Here is an 11231-nt window from a genome sequence, read left to right as displayed (position 1 = left end):
ACCAGAGCTTTCATCGTGCCACGGTGGCTGATATCCCAAGAGCGGGGAAAAGTACGCAGTATTTTGTAAACTCTTTTACCCCAATGTCACCCGACGCACCCCCTGCCCGTGCAAGTGTTTTCACTGGGCTCCCTGAACGCTGCCTGAATTAAAACAGAGAGGTTGATGGAATCGCTCAAGGCCACACAGCAGCTCCGAGGGATTGCTTCCTTCCCACTAAAGGCATCCAAGTGTTGGTGCTGAGGGCGGTGGGGTGGTAGAGGGAAAGCAATGCAGCCCAAGAAAGCGAAAGAGCCTCGTTCCAAAGAATTGTAAAATTTATTGTATAAGTATTGCAGCTTTTCAGAATGTCATCATTGCCACTAATGATTATTGATACACAACAAGCGATTTCATCAGGCCTGTGGACTGGCATCCAAATACAGAGTCTTACGCAGCAGCAACGCGGGCGCCGCACCCAGCGTGCCACGGAGAGTTTACATACGTGTAACTTGAACAGAACTTGGGAAACAGGGCTGCGAAAGAGAGCGGTTCCAACGCCAAGGGAGCAACGTGAAAGCGTCACCATCAGCACAACCACCATGGAACCAGGCAGGCAAATGAGAACGCAGCAGGTCCTTCTGAGCTCTATAGTACAGCAGAATTTGAAGTGCAGTTTCCGGAAAACCAAAAAAAACGGAACATTTTCTCTCCTTTGTCATCAGCATGTTCTACGGATCTGGAAGCTTGGTGTTGCACGTAGAAAAGAAAATTCTCTGAAAAGTACAATTCACAGAGCAGACAGAAAAGGACTGGGAAGGGTTCGGTCCTCGCCCCGCCCCGGTGTTTGCTAGCCGTGGGGAGGCGTCGCTCTCGGCTCCTGGCAACAACACGGGGACGTGGACGGCTCTTAGGGCACTTTGCTAAGTCCGTCTGTGTGGACCTGGGCTTGGCGGGGGAAAGAGTTTTCCTCCGGAGGAAATGTGATGATTGACAAGCAGGGAAACAATGAGAGGCTTAGAGAAGGCCAAGCTCTGCCACCTTCTCTGAGCCCAGCCTGGTCCCCCTCCAACCGGCCACTGCCAAGGGCCACCCCCCACCCCACCAACTTTCTACTGAAAAAAGGGGGCCTCCCGAGGGATGCGCAAAGGCTTTTCGAAGGTGAGGACACGACAGCTAAACACCTAGTGGAAGGAGTGTACCCTCAGGGCTCTGGGTCCAGCAGGGAAACCAAGAGCTCTGCAGAAACACACCCCATGGTTTTCTTGGGAGGTGCCCTGGCCTTGACGAGCTGCTCCACCATGAACTTCTGCAACTGTCATCCGCTAGGCACGGAGCCCAGGGACAAGGCGGTGGCCTTGAGGCCTGGACCGCCATCCTGGGGCGTAATGGGGGCGTGGGGAGGGTGCTCTGCCCTCAAGCCAGCTGAGGTCAGTAACCCCCTCACCTGCTTCCTTCTTCTACCTCGCTGCTCATACGGCAACGGCAGACCGCACCACCCAGCAACGAGATTCAAGCTTTGGTTCGAGGACCTCGGGAACACTTGGGCCTGGCTCTCGTCTGCTGCTACGCTACTCACACAAACAAGGTCCGCGACTAGGTTTGTGACCCAGGTGGGAGATCAACGAGTACTGACAAGAGGCTGGAGGGGCAGGAGGGGCGGCCTGACCCAAGGGAGGCACATCCAGGGTGGAGGGCGGGTGGGTGGGACACGGCACGAGGCGATGGGGATGTTTTTAAAGAAGCAGTAGCCCTCTGTCCACCTCGAGCGGGAAGGCCGGGCCCGGGTGAGCAGGGCGTTGTCCAGGAACGCCGCTGCCGGGGGACAAGAGGGGTCAACCACTTTCTCAGTAAGGCACTAGGGAGACGTTTCACATAAAGGAACGATATTTTTTTTTTTTTTTAAACTTTATCTATAAATGTGTCCCTGTACCTTTCAGGACAAACTATGGATGTCTCTGCATGAATGACCTTTTCAAAGAATCTTTGAGAGAGAAGCAAAGGTTAGGCAAAGGTTAGGCTGAAGACCCCACGGAGAGGCAGGTTTTATTGTCAAGGTACCAGAACTTTCTGCCAGGCTGGTGAGCGGGCACTCAGACACCTCGGTCATCTATTGGTCACCGTGGTCTTAAAAGGTACGTATAGAAATAGAGTTCAAATGGTCAGAACTTCAAAACTGTTCTCGGGTTTTTGTTTTTCAAGTAATAAAAAAGTTGTTTAAAATCAATACTTATTGCCTCTTATACCTTTCTCTTATGTTAACCGGCTAGTTGGCATTCTGCCGAAGATGAAAAGACACCTCCGTGGGATGCAGGGGGCAGGCGGCAGGGCGGCCTGCTCTCCTGCTAAGGGCGTCACCCCATGGAGTATTAGCCCACCCTTGGTGGGAGGGAGGACCCCGACTCCGCTCTCTCCCCGCCTTCTCTACTTGCACACACGCACGCCACCAGCAAGGGGTCCCGCCGACATCTACTCAGTAAAACCCTGGTAAACAAGAGTTGTGTCTGATGAAGACGCTTATGAAAACATAGATACACAAACACATCAAAAACGATGGTTTCCACGGGGAAGGGAATGAAATGCGAAAGAGAGGAGAAGGGAAAGAGTTCTGCTTCTACATCCTAAAGCTCGAGTTCGCGTTGGTTCGACTGTCTTTCTCGTTATAACCCTTTTGCAGTGTCCTGGGAGAAACCTGGGCGTGTCACTTTTTCATCTCTGGTCTTCTGGTTATGGGCCTGTTACGTGAGAATCAATACATAAAGACAGGGATGAGGTCACATGGCTAGTCCTTTGGGCCTTTCCTATACGCCAGTGGGCTGCACCCACCTCAGCCGGTAGAGTCTGAATGACCAGAGCATCCCGCACGCGCGAGCCACCTGACCGCCTCTGGCGTGGCCCTGGCGAGGCAGGCAGGGGACAGAGAGCACCTTAGCGAGCCCCTTCCTACAGGGACCTTCGTGGTTCAGAAACGAGGAGAAAATACTAAGATTCCTTCAGTAACAGTTTATCTTCATTTTGGGAAGAGCAAAGCCCACCTCCTGGAACTTGGGGCCTCGAGTAACTTTCCTATTTTCTTTGCGATCCAAAGGCTGTCCTGGCCCAGAGGGGAAAAAATGCGTCTCCTTCGGGAGGGAATGTATAACGAGGTAATAACCTATCACTAGACAGAAGCTTCCACTCTGCAGGAAATCAGCCCCTCTGGGAGCCTCTCTCCAGACTCAGCGTGGAGCCCACCCTCTGCCTGACGTCCACCGTGAAATTCCAACATTTCTCCCTTAAAAGTCTCGACAGACGTTGATAGAAGTTTCCATCAAACAAGCACTGACATATTTATATTAAAAAATAGTGCAAAAGCTCAACATTTATATAAATAACTCTAAACCCCTGCTTTGTAGTTTTTTTTCTTTACAAGGTAATACACACTTTCTGAGTTGGCACTCAAAAATGGCCTTTTTTTTTCTCTTCTAGCTCAGAAAACAACTTTTTTTTTTTTGTAATAGGCCTCTTCTAATACAAAAATACTCCTGCCCTCGCACATACAGTCTCTCTTATTTTATATATATTTATATTTATATAATATTGCAGATCTTTAAACAAAGGTTTTGTGCAAATATGTCTTTAAAGTTAAGTGAAATCATCATAAACAAACAGAAGAAAGTAAGCATTCACGCACGCAGCTCAACTAGAAACAGGAAAGACTAGCGTAGAATTTTGTTTCCTCTTTTGCCTTCAAGACGCAGCTCAACAGAGAAACATGGTTTTTTTTTTGCAAGTCTTCTTAGCTTTGTGCATTCAGACCAGACAGAACATGTAAATATTTACACACAGAGAGGTGGGGAGAGGATGGTCATGCGTCGCAGTTTCCTGTGTGTCGCCCCGTCCTCCTCTCTCTTTTCTTTCAAGAAGTGCGGAGTGTTTTGCTGTTTTACCTACTGCGGCCCCGGCCCTGGCCCCCCGGGACTCCTAGAGGGGGTGTCCCTTCTGTTTATCCTTCTCTTTGCTCCAGGCCGCTGTGCTCTCCAGGGGGGCGATGTGTGCGGGGTGCAGCCGGGTGCCCTCCAGCAAGGAGGCCGGCCCGCTGCTCTGCTGGTGCTGGAAGGTGGAGGCCCCGGGGTAGTGGCCGATGACCTCGCTGTAGGTGGGGGGTGGCCCCTCCATGCGCCCACCGCCCCCGTAGCACGTGGCGCTGATGCCCGAGTTACTGCTGGGAGGGCAGGGGCCGCCCAGCATGGCGCTGTCCATCAGGTCGCTGTCGAAGATGGTTCTGTTTGGGGGCGCGCGGACCGACTCCCGGTTCAGCTCCAGCTGCTGCTCGGGGTCCCGCAGCTGGAGCGTGCAGGGGCCCTGGTAGGGCGGGGGCTCCTCCCCGTCCGACAGCGAGATGGTGGGCGGCAGGTCGATCTCGTGCTGCAGGTATGGGTAGGTGGGCTGGAAGCGGTGGAAGCGGTCCCGCTGGGCAAAGGCGGGCACGGCCAGGCGGTCGGTGGGCCGGGGCGGGGCATAGACCTGCGGCTGGAGGGGAAGAACAGAGTGAGTGTCCCCCCAGCGGCAGGGCCCCTGTGACTCTGCTCTCTGGGGAAAGGGAGAGATGGCCGCTGGGTGGCGGGGGGAGGAGCCAAGCCCAGGGTCCAGCCCCCTGATGACTGGCGAGCCCTGGAGTGTGAACATCGTCACACAGTTGGAAGAGGGCAGCCTTTGGCCTTCGGTGTCGCAGATACTGAGGGCTGCTCCCTGGGGGTGGGGAGCGTATGACGTCCCGGTAGGGACGATGCCAGCAACCAAGGAGGATTCTTCAGAGAAGGGCAGGTGTGGGCCTCCTGTAGCCGCTCTACTAGCAGGGGAGGTGCCCCCGGTCCGGATTAGGGGAGCTACTGGGTAGGGGGCCTTCGGCGTCCACTACAGCAGCCTTGGGTGGGGGGGTGGGGGGGCGGGGGGAGGGTAGTGGTGGAGGGGAGGCGGCGCTGGGTCTCACCTCCGGGATTCCACTGCCTGACACCGTGCTCTCCGAGGGCCAGAGGCATCCTTCCTGTACGGGGAGGAAGAGGACAGGGTCAGCGGGAGGGGCAGAGGTGGGAGAGCCAAGGGGCAGCCTGGCGTGGACTCTGAGAGCCTCCACTCGGCATGAGATGCTGCACCCATCCCCCTCTTCAGCCCCACTGCAGCGACCCCAGCCCGGGCCTGGACGTTTCTCTCGGACATGACACAATCGCTGATCTCCCAGGTCCCAAGGCTGCCCCCCGAAAATGCATCCTCCGAACTCACACTTTCCAAAACATACATCTGATTCGTGGGTCCCTCCTTCTCAAAACCCTCCAGCAGCTTCCGTGGGCCTTAGAACACATCCAAATGCACGGGTGAACCGGCTAAGAAAGCCTAGGTACTTGCTGTGCGACCTCGGTCAAGTTACTGCATCTGAAAACGTGCATAATTGCAGTATCTGTCGAAGAACTGAAGGAGGCGAACATGCAAAAGCCCCTGGGGTGCGCGCAACGCTCAGTGAGCCTGTGACAGTGCCGGGTGCCACCACCACTCTCCCTCCTGTCGCGCTGACCCGCTATTTAGTGCATGGAAGTGCTAACTGTGCACCACGGGGCCTTCGCACTGGCTGCCCCACTGCACAGCTGGCTCCTTCTCGCTTTTCAATTCCAGTGCCCACCGCAGGCTTTCTCTGGCACCATTATCTGAAGGGCCTTCTCCCATTAAACATCCCGTCATCTGCTTATCTCCTTCAAAGCATCCGTCATGTCTGTAATCACCTTGTCCACGTATTTACTTAGCACTTACTATAGTCTGTCTTGCCCCCGTGGTTGGGGGCCCAGTTTATAGATGAAGAAATACAGGAGAGTTAATCATGCCATCATGCAGCACCACTTCTGTTCCGGTGATACGCATGGATAGGCCCGGGCCTATGGGGAGGGATGCCTTCCTTCCTCTAATTTTACAGTTTTATTGAGATGTAACTGACATATAATCAACTGCACATATTCAAAGCATACAATTTGGTTGTTGTGGCATAGGTATCTACCAGGAGCCCATCACCACAATCTAGGTAATGAACATATCTATCACCCCAAAGTTTTTGGGGGGACATGTTTTCTTGAGGGTTCCCTTGTACGACGATTCTCACCGGCAGTCTGGGGAGGAATTGCCAGGAGGGCTGCAATTTCCATATGGCCACTAGGGGAGCTCTGTGTCACTCATCAGGAAAGCACCCCACAAAGACTCACCGGGGTCTAGTTTATTCCAGGCGTGGGGATACGGAGGGCAGACATACACGATTACTGTTAATATGGTCATCAAGGGCCATTCTGTTACTGATATTAGGAACGCCTTGGCGCCAGGCACTGTGCTACGCTCTTTAAAGCACTAACTCAACTCTCCCGACATCCCGACAAAGCCGGCAAGGCGGAGGTCAGGTGGCTGAGCCGAGCTGCTCCCGCTGGCAGCGGGCAGTGCTGGGATCCAAACCTCGCCCACCGCCTCCAGAAGCATTCGGGCTCAAGCCGACCCCGGCAGGCTCTGTGGCCCCCAGTCGGGCCCCTGGCACAGTCCATGTGAGCACCAGGAAGCAAATGGGGGGACATCCACCTGCTCCCCATTCAAGTCGGGAGTCCTGGGGAGGGGTGCAAGCAGCCAAGGTCAACTTGGATAAATGTGACCCAGACGGGCCCCTGCCTAAAACCCCCCTAGGAGGCCCTCTGTTCAAGGTCCCCACAACGTCTTCCCACCACTGCCCACCCTCCAGCCCTCCGTCGAGCCCTAGCCCGGGGAGTCTCCACCCACAGTGCTTAGGAAAATACCAGTCACTGCTTGGGAGGCCCCACCGCAGACCCCAGAATTACTTCCATCCTTGTCACCTGACTACCCCCAACTTGTGCACCTGGAGGTCACCTCCTCCTCCAGGGAGGCCTCCAGGAACCTCCCACCTGCCGGATGCGCCTCCCACAGCATCTCAGCTCCTGTATCAGCCTGGCCCTGCTGTGAGGAACCCGGAGGCCAGCTGGCTGCACTACACCTGCCCACAGGCTGTGTCTTAACTCACCTTGTTCTCTTATTCAGTGAATGGCCCTGACGCCTTTCCAGGTGCCAGTGCCCACAGGGCTGCTCCTGGCAGCTCCTTCTCTCACCCCCGCTCCACTTCCCGACACCTCCTTCTCTTTCTAAAAGCTTCCTTGGAGAGTTCGTCCAGCTGCCCATGGCTTCCCCATCTAGACCAGGGGTCCACAAACTGGCTCCATCAAGGGCCAGACAGTCCGTCACACCACCAAGAAGGCTGCTGCAGGGCCACTGCAGCCACAGAAGAGACCGTGGGGATGAGCCCAGAAACCTGACTCACAGAGTGGGCACCCGGCCCTGGTCTATCTGGACCTGGCTGACTCCCGCCCTGCCTTCAGCTGCAGACGCCGAGCCACAGTCTGTACCCCTGCAGTATTTTCCAGCTTCTCTGGCAGCAGCATCAGGTGGGGAAGTGAGGTCCCAGGGCCACAGGGCTTTACCTGCACCTGAGCCCCACCCTCTGACAGATGAGGAAATGAACTCCCAGAGGTTCACCCTGAAAAGGGGCCACGGCAGGACAGCCATGCCAGGGGTGGGCCCAGCGCCAAGCAGACGGCGGCTGCGTTTGGGTCTCTCTGGGAGGTCATGGGCCCTCGAGACTCCTCAGACACGCCCTGTCTGGCAGGGGCCCCAGGGGAGCCGCCACACGTACTTCAGGTCTAACAAGCCTCCATGTTTACCCAGCTGGGCATCCCCGGGGGCCTGTGCAGGTGGCTGGTAGAAGTCGGCCGGGGGCAGGGGGGCAGGGGAGACTTTCTTTTAACCTCAGATGTTCAGGAACCAGAACCCGAATCTTGACCTCCACCTGGGCACGAAGTCCCAGTGCTGCCTACAGGGCTGTCCCCGCTATGGTGGCACGGGTCCCTCACGCTGGAACCTCTGCCATCTCCCCAGCTCCCTCAGCTAACTTCACCCTCCCTGTGACCATGCAGGGTAGGAAGGAGAAAGGCTCGCTCCACCCATTTTACAGACGCACACACTGAGGCTCAGAGGGGGTAGGATGCCCCACCCTGGAGCACGGCTACCAGGCTGACGTCTTCTCATTTGTCCAAAGCTTGCCCCAGCATCCGAGATGGGACAAAACGGGTCATGGGCTCTTCAAGCTGTCGCTTAGAAGCTGTGTGGCCCTAGGCAAATGTTCCCACCTCTCTGAGCCCCCGTTTCTCCTCTGTAAAATGTGGGAGGGATTACTGAGCGCGGACGTGGCAGTGCAGCTGGTGGCACTGTCACTCAGGCAACAGCGACAGCAAATAAACACGCAGGTAAGCCCTGCAGGGAGCTGCCGAGCGTCCTCCGGACACACCGGCCTCGGGTTTGGGGCGCCCAGTGCTCCCGTCAGAGGGACCAGAGCGGATGCGCCTTGCCCTGGCAACCTGGTGACATACTGAGGCCTGACGCAAGCGGAGATGCCCAAATTTGCCAGGGACAGGCCTGCCAGCCTGACTCAGCTCAGTCCCACAGACTCTGGGCACCAGCGCCGGCCCCAGGCGTCCCCCAGAGCCGGGAGGCCATGCCCGCTGCCGCTTCCCCCCAGCGCCCGGTGAACACGGGCTCAGAGATGTGCTCCCTGCACAGCCCCGGGGCTGCCCACGGGCCCCCCTCTCCGTGTCATCTGCAGCCCGTCCCTCAGACAGCTACTCCTGTCCAGGTTGTTAAATTACACCTGACAGGCGTGGAGATGGAAACTGTTTAGTGATGGACTCTACACTGCCCCCTGGTCCATCTGCTGAGGAACACGGAGCGGCGGGCAGGGGTGGCACCGAAGGTGCAGGTGAATGAGGGGAACGTGGGTGCTCAGGTCTGGACGAGGGCGAGTTCCCAAACTGCTGGGAGCTGCTCCACCTGCCCCAGTTTTGTGGGGATATTCCTGGGTTTCCAGAATGCCCAACAGGGCACACAGTTCTAGTAACATATCAAACTGCAGTTTTGTAGGGACAGCAAGGACCGTGCCGCATTTGTCCTTCTCACCCTTCCTGCACTCACCCACTCGGCACCCCACCCTTGTTTCTCCCTCCAGAGCTCGGCTTCAGGGGCTCACCTCGACTGTCCTGGGTAAACCAGCCTCTGGGATTCCCGGTGACTCCTTTCAGCTTCCTTCGGAGCAGCCGGCGCTCCTGTCTGTCTACATCCGGCCCATCAGGCAGCACCCCCCTGCGACCTGCTCGAAGCTATCTCCCCCCAATGCCTGGGAAGGCTCTAGACACACAGAGGGTGCTCAGTAAATGTCTGTCCGACGGATGGATGGACGGATGGATGGACGGATGGATCTGGGGACCAAAGCCCCACTGCATGGACTGGTCCACGGGCTCCCTTCCATCTGGGTCACTGCCTATACCCAGAAGCCCCCCCAGCCCCCCTAGACTGTCTCCCTGCCGTCAGCTCCTGTGAGCACCCGACCCTGACCCCACAGGCACTTGATGAGGGGCGTCCACGGGCCCCCGGAAGCTCAGGGAGGGCAGGCACTCACCGAGGACAGGGCGTCTTCCCTCCTCCTGCCCTGGCTGTGCCGACCAATGAAGGAGCGCGCGGACAGTTTGTAATGGCTCAGCAGACACGTGATCACCACCACCATCACCATCACCACCACCACGATGACGGTGATCTCAACGAACTCCAGCTCCGCTGCAAGACCAAGGGGACACGTGAGACCTCAGGGACGCTGGTGCGGGCAGAGGCTCGGGGCGTCTGAGCACCCACACACCCCAACACACATGCACACCTAATATGCAAAAGCGTCAGCACCCCTACACACCCACACACACGCCAACACAAACGAACACAGATAACACAGCTACGTACAGACACATCTATCACACACGCGAGACGCACGAAGACACACCACCCTCCACGGGACAGAGCGTGTGCGGGCCACCGCCGGGAAGAGGCCTCAGAGAAACCCCATTCCGGGCGGCTGCAAACACTGCAGCTCTCATTTCTTTTTTTCGGGTTTGTTTTGTTTTTCCCCCAGAAGGCGGAAAAACCCTCAAGTGCTGGAAAAGGAAGGAGGTTATTTTGATCCTGCCGGAGTCGGGCGGTTTCTGCTGACTCGAGCGGGTCCGTGTCGGGCGGCGCGGCAGCTGGCCGTGCCCGGTGCCAGCAGAGTCCCCAGCAGCGGCGGGCGAGATGCCGGGGACCTGGGGAGGGACAGGGCGGCAGAGGGGGCGCAGCCGGCCTCCGCCAGCCTGAGGCCGCCCACGGACGATCCCAGAGGGCAGGCAGGAAGGCCCCCCTCCCCCGCTAACAAGCAATTGGTGGAGGGCTCCCCAGGGGCACAGGTTCAAGCTCAGGGCCACTGACTCAGCTCTTCTTCCCCCCAGAGAGACGCAAGGAAGCTGGGGTGCGGGGGGCGGGCCGCAGGTGGGGACTGTGTCGCTCGCGGGTCGCTCAAGTGGGGCCCCGCCAAACCCGGCGAGGGCCCGCCCTCCTGCCGCCAGCCTCGGTGTCCCGTGGGAGATCAGGGCATCCCGGTGGGCGTCCCTGCTGGTACAGCCGCGGAAGCTCCTCCACGCGCAGCCTGCCCGCACGTCCTCTCCGAAGCCCCGGCCACCCCTTCTCCCCCACCCAGGGCTCTGCAGGACGCCCACCTTCCTCTACCACACCAAGCCTTTGCCCAGCTGTGCCAATGTCTGCCTGAGGCCGTCAGTGAGTCGGGTTAGTCTAACCCCCAGGGGACACGTGGCAATGTCTGGGGATACTAGTGGCTTGTCACAACTGGGGGCGCTTCTGGAACCTTAATATCCTACAGGGCACAGGGCACCCCGGACAGAGTGTGCCGGGGCTGAGGAGCTCCGTTCAGGGCTGAGCGTACACACGGGTACTTTTTATCATCCCATCTTGCAGGTGAGGAGACCCCGGTTCAGGCCTAGTGACAGACTCGTGTAGCCCCAGGGCCCAGCGCTGGTGGCCCCCCCCCCGCCCCCGCTCGACCACCCGCTGGATGGCCGCCTCTGCACCCGGGAATTCGGTCTGGAGCCCGGGCCCTGGCTCTGGCCTGTGTGGAGCTGCAGCCCTCCCTCGCCTTGGGGGGCCCAGGAAGGAGGGTGAAGTAGCCAGGGACTTTGGTGAGACCTTCCCGAGCCCCAGAAGGCTGTGCCCCGCCTAGCGGGGAATCGGACAAGCCTCAAACCCTCTGAGGGGCTTCTTCACTTTCCCGCCAGGAGGACGGCAGGGCCTGGGTTGGGCAAAGGCCAGGTCTC

The 11231-nt window shown here is 57.8% G+C and overlaps 1 protein-coding gene across 2 annotated transcripts in view; it reads right to left on the bottom strand.

The window, feature by feature from the left end:
* Positions 1 to 299: 299 nt before the first annotated feature.
* Positions 300 to 11231, bottom strand: part of PMEPA1 (prostate transmembrane protein, androgen induced 1) — a 58639-nt gene continuing 47707 nt past the window's right edge. Inside the window, exons 2-4 of one of the 2 annotated variants that reach the window (XM_004282307.4) lie at positions 9503 to 9657; positions 4952 to 5005; positions 300 to 4491 (exon numbers count right to left, since the gene is read on the bottom strand). In XM_004282307.4, the coding sequence (XP_004282355.1) occupies positions 3943 to 4491; positions 4952 to 5005; positions 9503 to 9657 (758 nt within the window). In that variant the 3' untranslated portion in view covers positions 300 to 3942. The remainder of the gene's footprint in view (positions 4492 to 4951; positions 5006 to 9502; positions 9658 to 11231) is intronic. The other variant, XM_049698958.1, reaches the window with a different exon arrangement.

Source organism: Orcinus orca, chromosome 16 (genome assembly GCF_937001465.1).
Source record: "Orcinus orca chromosome 16, mOrcOrc1.1, whole genome shotgun sequence".
Taxonomy (NCBI): domain Eukaryota; kingdom Metazoa; phylum Chordata; class Mammalia; order Artiodactyla; family Delphinidae; genus Orcinus; species Orcinus orca.
Note: the sequence above shows the minus strand (reverse complement) of the source record. Positions and strands in the feature narration are given on the sequence as shown.